General features: G+C 31.0%; 4 protein-coding genes across 6 annotated transcripts; 1 reads left to right on the top strand and 3 right to left on the bottom strand.

Annotated features, from left to right (window-relative positions):
* Positions 1 to 788: 788 nt before the first annotated feature.
* LOC111426502 (uncharacterized) lies at positions 789 to 5,162 on the bottom strand. Its single transcript, XM_071196185.1, has 6 exons — positions 4,964 to 5,162; positions 3,918 to 4,898; positions 3,544 to 3,774; positions 1,964 to 2,245; positions 1,406 to 1,558; positions 789 to 1,338 (listed from the first exon to the last, which is right to left on the bottom strand). Exons 2-6 carry the CDS (start codon positions 4,359 to 4,361, stop codon positions 1,015 to 1,017), a joined length of 1,434 nt encoding a protein of 477 aa, XP_071052286.1. The 5' UTR covers positions 4,362 to 4,898; positions 4,964 to 5,162; the 3' UTR covers positions 789 to 1,014.
* An 81-nt stretch (positions 5,163 to 5,243) lies between these two features.
* Positions 5,244 to 6,487, bottom strand: LOC111426503 (glyoxylate reductase/hydroxypyruvate reductase-like). 3 transcript variants are annotated; one of them, XM_023061047.2, is made up of 4 exons: positions 6,345 to 6,487; positions 5,980 to 6,294; positions 5,465 to 5,931; positions 5,244 to 5,407 (listed from the first exon to the last, which is right to left on the bottom strand). In XM_023061047.2, exons 1-4 carry the CDS (start codon positions 6,422 to 6,424, stop codon positions 5,292 to 5,294), a joined length of 978 nt encoding a protein of 325 aa, XP_022916815.2. In that variant the 5' UTR covers positions 6,425 to 6,487; the 3' UTR covers positions 5,244 to 5,291. The 3 variants fall into 3 exon arrangements, with proteins under 3 accessions (XP_022916815.2, XP_022916814.2, XP_022916813.2); XM_023061046.2 differs by having other exon boundaries at positions 5,462 to 5,931; positions 6,345 to 6,486; XM_023061045.2 differs by having other exon boundaries at positions 5,244 to 5,931.
* On the top strand, positions 6,438 to 7,816 carry LOC111426504 (glyoxylate reductase/hydroxypyruvate reductase-like). The gene is made up of 5 exons (XM_023061048.2): positions 6,438 to 6,645; positions 6,694 to 6,860; positions 6,920 to 7,073; positions 7,123 to 7,577; positions 7,630 to 7,816. Exons 1-5 carry the CDS (start codon positions 6,575 to 6,577, stop codon positions 7,746 to 7,748), a joined length of 966 nt encoding a protein of 321 aa, XP_022916816.2. The 5' UTR covers positions 6,438 to 6,574; the 3' UTR covers positions 7,749 to 7,816.
* Positions 7,817 to 8,165: 349 nt separating this feature from the next.
* LOC111426541 (Fas-associated factor 2) lies at positions 8,166 to 10,648 on the bottom strand. Its single transcript, XM_023061109.2, has 4 exons — positions 10,462 to 10,648; positions 9,675 to 10,090; positions 9,433 to 9,619; positions 8,166 to 9,376 (listed from the first exon to the last, which is right to left on the bottom strand). The coding sequence occupies exons 1-4, from the start codon at positions 10,548 to 10,550 to the stop codon at positions 8,611 to 8,613; spliced, it is 1,458 nt and encodes a 485-aa protein (XP_022916877.2). The 5' UTR covers positions 10,551 to 10,648; the 3' UTR covers positions 8,166 to 8,610.
* Between the last annotated feature and the right edge of the window lie 565 nt (positions 10,649 to 11,213).

Genomic DNA, 11,213 nt, shown 5'->3' with positions numbered 1-11,213 from the left:
TAATAAGAAATATTAATTAGAAATATATTAATAATTAGAAGTATTTGATATTAATAAAAAGCTTTATTTTTGAGTTTCGACAACAGAGGGCGCCACATTAGCTTAATTATCAATTTGGAAATATTATTTTTTTTGTTATTACATTTTTTTCGAGATGTTTGTTTCATAAAGAACGTTTTCTTGCATTAATGGATTAGTTATTTCTTAATTTATTATAAAAAAATATTTAAATGTTTCAAATTAATAATGAAAATATTTTTTTAAATAAATCTATCTCAAAAAATAAAAGGTATTTATTCTTATTGTGTTATTTTCTTTAAAACGGTGAAAATTTATTTTATATTTATAATAATATCATAACAAGATATATTTATATTTTAAAACGTCAATTTACTACGCCATCTTTTGAGGTACGCTTAACCTACATGGTTAAACTATTTGACGCAGACTTAACCTAAAAAAGTTAAAATTTCGTAGAATACTAAATTGTATACATATTTTAAATTGGGCTACTCTATTATGTGAAAACCCCAAAATTTCTTTTGTGGGGAGGGTCATTAACCTCCTAAAAAGCAAAACTAACCTTACTCATCATTTTTTACTTGGAGGTTATTGACTTAAGTAAACAAACCTAACCTCTCCCAATATATAACATTTCTTACATTGGGGCTTTTACAGAAAATGTTGATTTTGAAAAGAAATCAAAAACGCATAGTTGAAACGTCATTTTGACACAATAAAATTCTCTGTTAATCTTGTCAATTGTTACCAATCTACAAGAAATAAAGTATTATAGACAATTAATTTATTATACTTTACATTAAACACAAAAAGTTTATAATATATACAAGAAATAAAATCGTCTTAACGGTTAAAAATTTATACATATCACATTTTACAATTAAATTTAAAAATGTCTTTATACTTTGCAGAAGAAAAATCTGAATTAAAATTAAAAGAAATAAATGAAAAGATTTCTACAGGTAACTAAACAAAGAGTTAATACATTTAAAATTATTGCGTATTAATTAAAGAATCCCTCGACGTTTTTTCGCTTCCATTCGGGGCGCACAATCCGCAAATGTTTTCGCTGTTACATTGACAGCAACTTTGACAGCTCGATTCGCTGCTGCACAAACTGTTATTTCTCGACTCGCAAATATCGATAAACTCTTCCGCTATCGTTCGATCTAAGCCGGTGTAAGTTTTTGTTAATTCCTCGGTGGTTAAAACTTTCTCCTTCGATTTTGAACGCGATTTATTATTTCTTTGACGCTTCCTTTGCTTTTCAGTCAGAGCCAATTCTTTAATGTGATTATAAATTGGTTGGGTGTAAACCTACAAAAATAAATAAATAAATAAACAAAATAAAAAATTAATTTAAATATTTGTTTAAGAAACTTACAAATTCTTTAGGTCTATTCGAATTCGATCTAATAACCGGAGATGGGATGTTTCCTAAAGGCGCGGGGATTAAGGGGTATCCAATTAAACTTCTTGGTTGGACATTTTGAGGTGGTATCGTGTAAATGGGAGTTACGGAGAGACCTGAAGATAGCTATAAAATTAATTTAAATTAATTCAGATTGTTAAAGAACGTGATTCTTAAGCACGTGTTTTAAGTTGACACGTTTTCTCACACACGTTGGTATTTCTAATGCTTAAAAGTGGGTGTAGATGTTTATTTATTAATAATTGCGAGGAATGTTTCGCTCCAAGTAGGTTGATGTACGTAATAACCTTCAATTAATGAGTTAAAAAAGGAAAAATATTTATAATAAAACATTTATAAAAAGCGAATTCATGTGATATCAACGAAAGTGTACCGCCTATTTCGAAGGTGTGTCCATCGTGACTGGCGGTGAATGCCAAACGAAGCGAAAATTCGCCCGGGGGTTTTTTCGAACCGGTTTTCGTCAACGAAAACGTTCAACAATAACATTTAATTTTATACTTTTCTTACCTTGCTTCCTTTGCCTAAAGTTGACGGCGCGGCGACGACATAAAAAGGCGGACTTTGTTTCCCCAACCAGGAATTAATAAAAGCCTGTTTGCCGATGCTGTTATAATCGCGTCGCGCCTGTTCTTCGTCGTTTTTAAAACAAGGACAAACGGACCGCGCTATTTTGTAACACGCCAAACTGGACGTGATAAATTGTAAGGCTGAGGTCAATATTAACCCGATGTTGCCCAGTATCGCTTTTTCGTTGGGAATTGTTTCGATGCTTGGATTTTCTTGGTCAATCTAAAAAGAAATTTGATAAGCAATCGATTAAAAATTGATTTTGCGTCAGTGTGTGTTTTGCTGGATGTAATGGTGAACTATCACGCGGAGAAGTTGAAAGGTCGAAGTGTTTATTGTGCAAACAAGAGATTGTTGATCACGATAATGAGGATTAAAATGATTATTATATCAGATTGAATTATAAAAAGGTTTCAAGTTTTAAGGTTTTAAGTTAGGTTGAATTTATTTTTGACAGCAGTTTGACGTTTATAGGTTAAGTTACTGACGTCCGAACGATTTATATGTATTTTGTGTATTCTAAACCTTTTTGCGTACTATACATCAATTTAATTGAGTGAAATCAGTTCTTTTTAACTAAATATGGGTATTGAGAGCTATTTAGCAAGTTTCATCTCCGGAAAAACGAAAAAATTGTTGATTTAATACCAGAACGACAAAAATCCAAATTTTTAATAAAATTATCGAGGACAAGCCGGTTTTAAGGTTGAGTTATTAATTTGGACCATTTTCATAAAAAATATGCATTTTAAAAAATAATCTAAATTTGGCACTGATGTGAAGCTAGCGGAGGTATAACCACCTTCACACATCTTAATTATTTCAAATTTCAAGTGACAGTTCAAAACGTCATTTTTTCTAACCTACAAAATAAATATTGGGAATATTTATATTTATACATTTATATATTTATCAATATCGTCAAGCAAATATTGGCTAATATGTATCAAATGGAAGTTATTGCTGGGAAATATCATATAATTGTATTCTTGAGTCAAATAATAATTTACATTTTCATAAAAATCATCTTGGGTTAATTGTTATTATTCGATTTTGATGATAATGAAGTAAATTTTCTGTCTAGAAATGTTTAGAATAAACGTGACCAGAAAAAAACACGTGTTTTGTGCAGGTTGTCTTGGTATTTCTATTACAGGAGTGGCGCAAACCGAACTCCTCGCGTAGTAAAATCCTTGAGATTATTCCCGAGCAAGATTCCAACCTGCCGCACAATAAAATACAAAAACAACCATCACGTGTACAACCTCGACTACCTAATCGAAATGATTAGAAACGCCCCATTATTATTTATTAAAAACACTTTCACTAAAGATAAAATTAATTTCTTCGGAAATAAAGGATTAAAAGTTGTTGAGCAATAATTATTATTCAAAACGTCTCGTATATATTATCCGTAAGCGGCTAAATTATGTACTTTCGGGTTGTATATGGTTTTAGAGAAAACTAAAAGTGAAAATATGAATAATTTCACTTTTGTTTGCACAATTCTTTTTACTAACCTGATTAACTTCCGATTCGTTTTGCTTGTGAAGATCCCTGGACAACCCCGTAGCTGCCAACACCAAAATCAACTGGGAAACTGCGACCGTAATTAAACTCAACGCTAAAAATACGGTTTGGGCAATATCGTAGGCTCGCTTTTTTAACGGACAACATGACTTCGCAGCTGTTAATAAACCAACGGTTCCGCTTGAGATTGCTAAACAACCACCCCATATTCCACCACCAATCTAAAAATATTATAAATTAAATAAATTAATTAAAAAAAAATTAAATTAATTGCGAGTTTCACGAAAAACAAAGTGATATTGAAGTTAACGAAAAGAGAAATCGCTTATTAATATAATAATAAATAAATTAGAATTAAACTTACTTGAGATAAAGAAGCTTTATGAATAATAGTTAAAACTCCAAGAACCGTCATTAAAATACCAAATAAAATCTGCAAAACCCCCAGATACAACTCCAAATTTCTACATTTCATTTTCAAAGGTTTTTTCGCGTCTAACTTTTCTTTTTTCTCCTCACCGTTTAAAGAGGAATTCGGAGTTTCTTTCGGCGTTTTACAAATCAAACGATCCGTTGATAATTTCGTCGACATCGTTAAATTGTTATCATCGACGTGCGTCTCGTTGATTTTAACCTCGTAATTAAGATCGATTTTTTGTTGCCTCTTCTCCGGGTCCCTTTTATTCACTTCGTCTTTTAAATCTTTTTCCAAATTATTTTTTAAATCCTTTTCTTCGTCTCCTTTTTCTCCTTCTTCTTCTTTTTCGCGGGAAATTTCTCTCATTTCTTCCTCTTGATTCGAAATCATCGTGAATTAATCGATTAAGTTTTCACCTCACCTCGCAGAGATCTTAACAAGCACGATTCTGTTTGCAAACTGAGTCTTGTTTGATTCGATGGTTACCACGAGACGGTTTTCAACGTGCAGTGAAAGCAAAATGCCAAAGAACTATCGAATGGGGACATTTCGAAACGTTGAAGCTTTAAAGTCTTTATCGAGGTGGATTGGATGAGCGTTGATTTTTTGGTAATATCAACAGATTGATGTGGTAAAGATGTGTTGAAATAATCATTATAAAAGATTAAAGTAGATCGTAATAGAGAAAACGGTGTGGATAATTTCAAATGCGATAAATGTAACGTAACTAATCGATTTTATCATTTTATTTACCTCTTGTGTAATCGATGATAATAATAATAATCATAATTTTCCTCCAACACGTTTCTGTGTTACCTTACAAAGTTTTCTGGGTGATAATAAAGCACCACTTTCTCTCGGGAAGTTTATGTATCTTAAATCGCAACTGGTGAAAGTAAAAATTGATTTCGTTTGTACAATATGAAACTAAAATCGTTTTCTATTAATTCTACAAAAATAAAGGCATGGTATGAAGCTATTCAAGTTAATACCTGGTGTTTTCAATTCTGGTGGGAAACCAGATAAAAAAAAGGATTCTTTTAAGCAGAATTACAGATTACGAGGAAAATTCCCTTTAAACAACCCCAAAGAAGTTAAAAATATAGCAGAACAAAGCGTTTATTCTTTTTCTTGTTTGTTTCCGTCTGAAATCTATTTTAAATGATTTAAATTTAAGATTTTTCCGAATAATTAACCTACAAAAAAAAGGTTGGTAATGCAGAAATCTAACAATAAAATAAAATCAATAATTTAAATAAAGTAAATAAAAAATCCAAGAAAAAAGTGTTTTATCCAATTAAAAAAATAAAAATTTAATAATTAAATCGGTGTTAATAAAGGTAAATCATTTAAACCTAAAAGAATATTTTGAACGGCTAATTTAGCCATTGACATCCTAGTTTTTTCGGTTGCACTCCCAATATGTGGTGTAATAACTAATAAAATCACAAAGATTAAAATAGAATAATCAAAATAAACCATTTTTTTACCACAATTTGGTAAAGTTAATAATTCGTGGTCACTTGGAAGTGGTTCGGGGTCAGTTACATCCAACCCGGCAGCGAAAATTGTCCCATTTTTAAGAGCGGTCGCTAAATCTTGATAATCAACAACGCTAGAGGCTGCGACATTGATTAAAATTGCGGTTTTTTTCATCATGGAAAAAGCGTGCTCATTGAAAACGATGGTTTGCTTCTTATTAATCGGTGGTGGTAAACAACAAATAACGACGAAATCGCTTATTTGTAACAAATTCTCGAAAGTGCAACATTTTATCTTGTTATCTTTATGATTACTAACGTTGCAAATGCATTGGCCGTAATAAACGAACTTTTCCACTCCAAAAACTGCGAGTTTCCGAATTAAAATTTTTCCTAAATATTCGAATCCAACGATTCCTACTGTTGTGCCATGGATATCTTTACCCAACATCCATTGGAAACCAAACAACCATTGATTGCTAAAAACGATTATTTAAACAAATTTATTTAAATAAAACTAAATTAACTTTTCGATGGCTTTCTTGCATTCTAAAAATCTTCTCGTTGTCATCAACATCAAAAAGATAATTATATTTGCGATCGAATCTGCGGCAACAATAGGAGTATTCGTTAATTTAACACCTCGTCTCTTTAATTCTTTAACGGCTACATGTCGGACTGAATTTGATAAACAGGAGACTATTTTTAATTGTTTCCCTGTGGCATCTAAGATGGTTTTATCAAGCTCTTCGGGACAAGCCCATATTATTCCTTCAACTCCACGACACTTCTCTAAAATTATGTCTCTTGTTGGAGCTGGATCACACATAATAAGTTGACACCTAAGAAGAAGTAAATAAAGAAAGGTTAAAATAAATCATTAGAAGATTACAAAGGCTTTAATTGTGATGTAGCTTCCATTGGTATCTCTAAACTCGTTAATAAGACTTTGAATTTTGATTTTTCTTCCATTTTTTAATAAAATTGGTTTATTTAAAATTTTGTGTTGATTAATCATTTTTGGTGGGTTAATTGGGTTGCATAACTTAATCCTTATCTGATTTCTTGGAATTAATTTATTGTTGTGCAATAAAAACAATAATTTCGGTGTGGATTAAAAAAATGAGTAAACCTAAAGTTTTAATTACAAACCCTGAAGTACCAGAAATTGCTTTAAATCTTCTACGAGAGAAGTAAAATCAAAAATATCAAAGAATTTTTTATTATCCATTCCTTTTTAGATGTGAATTAATAATAAACGAAGAACAACCTTACCCAAGTAAAGCTGAAATTGTTGCTAAATGTAAAGGAGTTGATGCGATTTTTTGGGTTAGTAAATACTCGTTTGATGAAGAAATCCTTCAAGCCGCTGGTGCCCAAATGCAAGTTGCCTCAACTATGTCTGCAGGTTAAAATGGTTCTAATTTGAAGTGAAATCATAAAATTAGATAAATTAAATGATTTTAGGGTTGGATAACGTTGATTTAGTCGCTTTAAAAAGGCATGGAGTTAAATTAGGGCATACCCCGGTTGTTTTAAACGAAGCAGTCTCTGATGTTGCTATTTTATTAATTTTAGCTACATCAAGAAGGATTATCGAAGGGAGATTAGCCATTGAGAAGTAAATTCAATAAAAATATTTTATTTCATTATTAAATTAAAAATTGTAGCAATTCTTGGAGATATGGCCCACAATGGCAATTAGGTCGTGATATTTCTGGATCAACCGTAGGAATCGTTGGTTTGGGAAATATCGGCCAAACCATTGTGAAAAAACTAAAACCTTTCGGGGTTTCAACCTTTTTATATTCAGGGCATAAAGAATCAAATGCTGGGAAAGAACTTGGTTGTGAATTCGTTACTTTTGACGAGTTATTAGTTAAAAGTGATTTCGTGGTTTGTTCTTGCCCCTTAACTGATGAAACTCGAGGAATGTTTAATGAGGCGGCTTTTAATAAAATGAAATCAACGGGAATTTTTATTAATATAGCTCGCGGGGGGATTGTTGTTCAAGAAGATTTAGTAAAAGTGTTGGAGAATAAGCGGATTTTTGGTGCTGGGTTGGATGTAATGACTCCTGAGCCTTTGCCAAGGGATGATCCATTGTTGAAGTTATCAAATTGTGGTAAATAAAAATTGATTTATTTGTTGATTTATTAAATTGTGTTTGTTTTAAGTGCTTCTTCCTCATATTGGAAGTGCTACGGTTAACACAAGAAATTCGATGGCTGAGTTAGCTGCACAAAATATTTTAATGGGGTTAGGTGGCCAAAAAATGTTTACACCAGCTTATTAAATTAATTCTTTTATTATTATCATATTAAATTAATGGAAATGTTATTAAATAAAGAAGATTTAAAAACATCACGGTAATAAATACGAATATAACCTAAAACTTTAAAACATAACCTCAAAAAAATGCATTTTTCACAAAAATATCTCCTAAAGATGTTTATAAACATCGATATTCCATGGTGATGTAGAAAATTCTTGTATAAAATGAAAAAAAACTTTAATTATTAACAAAAAACAGCTTTTGATTCAAAATAATAATAAGAAATAAGCTTGAAACATAACCTCAATAGAAATGCAGATGTCAAAATAATAACTAACAAATACAACTTTCTTCAAAAAATGTTTACATCGGCTTATTAAATTATTTTTTTTATTATTATCATATTAAATTAAAGGAAATGTTATTAAATAAAGAAAATTTAAAAAGAACTCATATTTTATTAGACCAAAAAAGTAACAATCAAAAAATCTGATTTAATTTAAAAAAAATCATTTTAAACGTAGAATAAGTAATAATAAAGTTATTTAACTACAAAAACAAATAATTCTTTTTGAATTTTGTTGAAAAACATTATGGTAATAAATACGAATATAACCTAAAAGTTTGAAACATAACCTCAAAAAATGCATTTTTCACGAAAATATTTCGTAAAGGTATTTATAAACATCGATATTCCATGGTGATGTAGAAAATTCTTGTATAAATTGAAAAAGAACTATAATTATTAACAAAAAATAGCTTTTGACTCAAAATAATAATAATGTTTGAAACATAACCTCAATAGAAATGCAGATGTCAAAATAATAAGTAATAAACGTGTATTTAATACAAATACAACTTTCTTTATTAATTTTAATTATTTTTATGCATCCAAATCATTCACAAAGAGCAACTCTCGGTTCCTTAATCCCGCTTGCTCCAAAGTATAAACAGTATCCCGGCTTTCGGTGGATTGACATCTTAAAATTCTTTTTGGAAAATTGGTGGTAATTTCAAAGTTATCTGGCCCTTCCGGATGACAATAAACAAAATAATATATTGCTTCTAATGAGTGCGTTTTCAAAAATCTCCTATCAATACGAATTCCGGAAGGCAATTTAATTACAATATGTATAGCGTCCGGATGCCTTTCATCCGGTTCCGTAGGCACTTTATGCACCGATTCGACTTTATCCCGCGCGATATCATCCCTTCTTTGTTGTTCCTCTAAGATTTGCTTTTGACGTAGTTTCTCTTCTTCTTCAATCAAACGTTTTTGTTCTTCTCGTAATCGATCTTTTTCTTGATCGGCTCGCAATGACTCCAAAAATGCTTCGTCTTGGTGTTGTCTTATCGATCTATTTAAGTTTTGAGCCATCCTATCTTGTCTAGCTTGCCTTAAATTAATATCGTAATCGGTTACAACCCCCATTAACCTCTGCATCAGAACTTCGGGGTCGCAATAACCCTCCATTCGACTCACGATAGTCATTCGAGAATCTTTTAAAACAACCACAGCTAAAAACGGATAATTTCTCGGTTTGTACAATTGGGTCACTTTATAACCTTCTCCTGAGGAGGCCCCAACGCCCCAAAAAAAGAAATTCGTGTTTATGTAGATTATTACTTGAGAATTACTTAATGTTGTTCTTAAAAAAAATGTATTATTATAAAAAAAACGATTTTTTATTTAATTATTTATTACCTGCAAAAATTAGCTGTATCAACAGCATCATCTTTGTGCAAATAAACCAATAAAAATTTCAATTCCCTTTTTGCATCATTAAGTGCTTGGGAGTAAGTTCCTTGATAAAAAACAGGATGGTAATTTGAATATTTCTCTTCGTAACTCCTTATAAATGACATAACATCCTCTATTGGGTTTGTAATAACTACAATAAATAAAAAAATTAATCGGGGTGGGTTAAAATCATTCCATTTCCTCACCTTCTCTATCATTACCCCTCAATATCCTACATCCTAATGAAAAAATAGCAAAAATTGTACTATAACAAATACTCCAAAAGAAACCGACAATATCCCTGATAAACCCGCGAATTCCGCTGCCAGAACCGTCTGTTGGAGGTGTAAAAAATATGTGTTGAGTTAAATGATCGCTGATAACGGCTGGGGGACGCGCCTCGGTGGCGTAAACGGACGGGCGACCTTCTCGGATGTTCAATTGCTCTTGTACGGCGACTTCGAGGTTCCATTGGTGTCGCTGGAGAACGTCCCGGCAGACAGACATGTCTTCAATACCGGTTAGATCTTGAAATTGTAACACTTTGTCCGTTTGATCGGGGGTTAAACCCATACCCCCGTTGTCGCCCAGATAATCCATCAGCCCGATAAAGTACAAATGCCTTCAAATGGAATTATTTATATAAAATTGGTTATTTATTTGTTAAAAATCCATGCTATGCACACGAAACACGCATCAACACACATGAAATGATGAAACGTCAAAAATCGTAACTGGTAGTCACTAAAAATTAGAGATGGGATTCTCACTAATGTCATTTTTTATTTGTACGAACAAAAATTTAAATTTACTTAAATTACATTTAAAACAACAAATTAAACGAATCATTTCGGATTAATCACGTTATTTCGATATTAATAAAATAATTAACTAAAATAACAACATTAAAATTTCCCATCTCTAATTACTCGTTTAGGGATATTTTTGTTTAAACCGAAACGTCAAATTCAAATGGAACTAAACGTCACGCACCTGAAGTACGCCGACATTTCGCAAGAAATACCAACATCCACCGTATATTTGAGACGTTGAGACATTTCATTTCCCGTCGGAAAAACCATTCATCTCCAAGAAATACATGGCAAGGATTTATCACTATATTCTTAACTTCAAATTTTTATCACAATCTTGAATCTTGAATATTTTAGTTGAATTGTGGCGACATCTACTTGGATAGAAAAAAAACCGTTTGTTACTATGGAAAGTTTTCTTAACCTCATTTTAAATGAAACGAATTGATCAAAAAAAGTTATCAAATAGAACTAATTAAAACATAATTAAGGAGTGGTTAAGTTTGAGTTGTGGAAAAGAATTTGGTAAGATTAAGTTAATTTTTTAAATTAAATGATAAAATAAGTAAAATTAATAAGTAAACAGTTGATGATGCCGCCAACAGATGGCGCCACAGTGTAATGTCTAAAAATATATAGATAAAATAATAAATTAATTAGCTTAATTAAAATTACATTATTTATCACAACGATTAACGCTTTATAATACATTAATTATAACTTAACGGATTAAATAAGAGGGATGTTTGGTGGAATTAAGTTTTGATTTGAGGGAAAGTTAAGAATGAGATTTTTTTATACCTTTTTAATCGTTTTTAGATTATATGAGTTGACTCTAAATGATAATTAAGTTATTATTAGATGATAAATTAAAAGATAAAATAAATAAATAAATAGGTGGCGATGATGCTAATAGATGGCGCCATATTATAA

Source organism: Onthophagus taurus, chromosome 5, assembly GCF_036711975.1.
Source record: "Onthophagus taurus isolate NC chromosome 5, IU_Otau_3.0, whole genome shotgun sequence".
Lineage (NCBI taxonomy): Eukaryota > Metazoa > Arthropoda > Insecta > Coleoptera > Scarabaeidae > Onthophagus > Onthophagus taurus.
The sequence above is the reverse complement of the archived record's forward strand: the minus strand, read 5'-3'. Positions and strand labels throughout refer to the sequence as shown.

What these genes read in the sequence shown, in the direction of transcription:
- LOC111426502 (XM_071196185.1), bottom strand. Translation starts at nt 4,361, where the DNA reads ATGATTTCGAATCAAGAGGAAGAAATGAGAGAAATTTCCCGCGAAAAA. An exon ending in ATAAAGCTTCTTTATCTCAA is followed by an intron (nt 3,775 to 3,917) that starts GTAAGTTTAATT and finishes TAATATTTTTAG; the next exon opens with ATTGGTGGTGGAATATGGGG. An exon ending in ACGAATCGGAAGTTAATCAG is followed by an intron (nt 2,246 to 3,543) that starts GTTAGTAAAAAG and finishes ATTTCTTTTTAG; the next exon opens with ATTGACCAAGAAAATCCAAG.
- LOC111426541 (XM_023061109.2), bottom strand. Translation starts at nt 10,550, where the DNA reads ATGGTTTTTCCGACGGGAAATGAAATGTCTCAACGTCTCAAATATACG. An exon ending in GAGGGGTAATGATAGAGAAG is followed by an intron (nt 9,620 to 9,674) that starts GTGAGGAAATGG and finishes TATTTATTGTAG; the next exon opens with TTATTACAAACCCAATAGAG. An exon ending in GATACAGCTAATTTTTGCAG is followed by an intron (nt 9,377 to 9,432) that starts GTAATAAATAAT and finishes ATTTTTTTTAAG; the next exon opens with AACAACATTAAGTAATTCTC.
- LOC111426503 (XM_023061045.2), bottom strand. Translation starts at nt 6,424, where the DNA reads ATGGAAGAAAAATCAAAATTCAAAGTCTTATTAACGAGTTTAGAGATA. An exon ending in ACATCACAATTAAAGCCTTT is followed by an intron (nt 6,295 to 6,344) that starts GTAATCTTCTAA and finishes ACTTCTTCTTAG; the next exon opens with GTGTCAACTTATTATGTGTG. An exon ending in TGCAAGAAAGCCATCGAAAA is followed by an intron (nt 5,932 to 5,979) that starts GTTAATTTAGTT and finishes AATCGTTTTTAG; the next exon opens with CAATCAATGGTTGTTTGGTT.
- LOC111426504 (XM_023061048.2), top strand. Translation starts at nt 6,575, where the DNA reads ATGAGTAAACCTAAAGTTTTAATTACAAACCCTGAAGTACCAGAAATT. An exon ending in TGCCTCAACTATGTCTGCAG is followed by an intron (nt 6,861 to 6,919) that starts GTTAAAATGGTT and finishes AAATGATTTTAG; the next exon opens with GGTTGGATAACGTTGATTTA. An exon ending in GTTGAAGTTATCAAATTGTG is followed by an intron (nt 7,578 to 7,629) that starts GTAAATAAAAAT and finishes GTTTGTTTTAAG; the next exon opens with TGCTTCTTCCTCATATTGGA.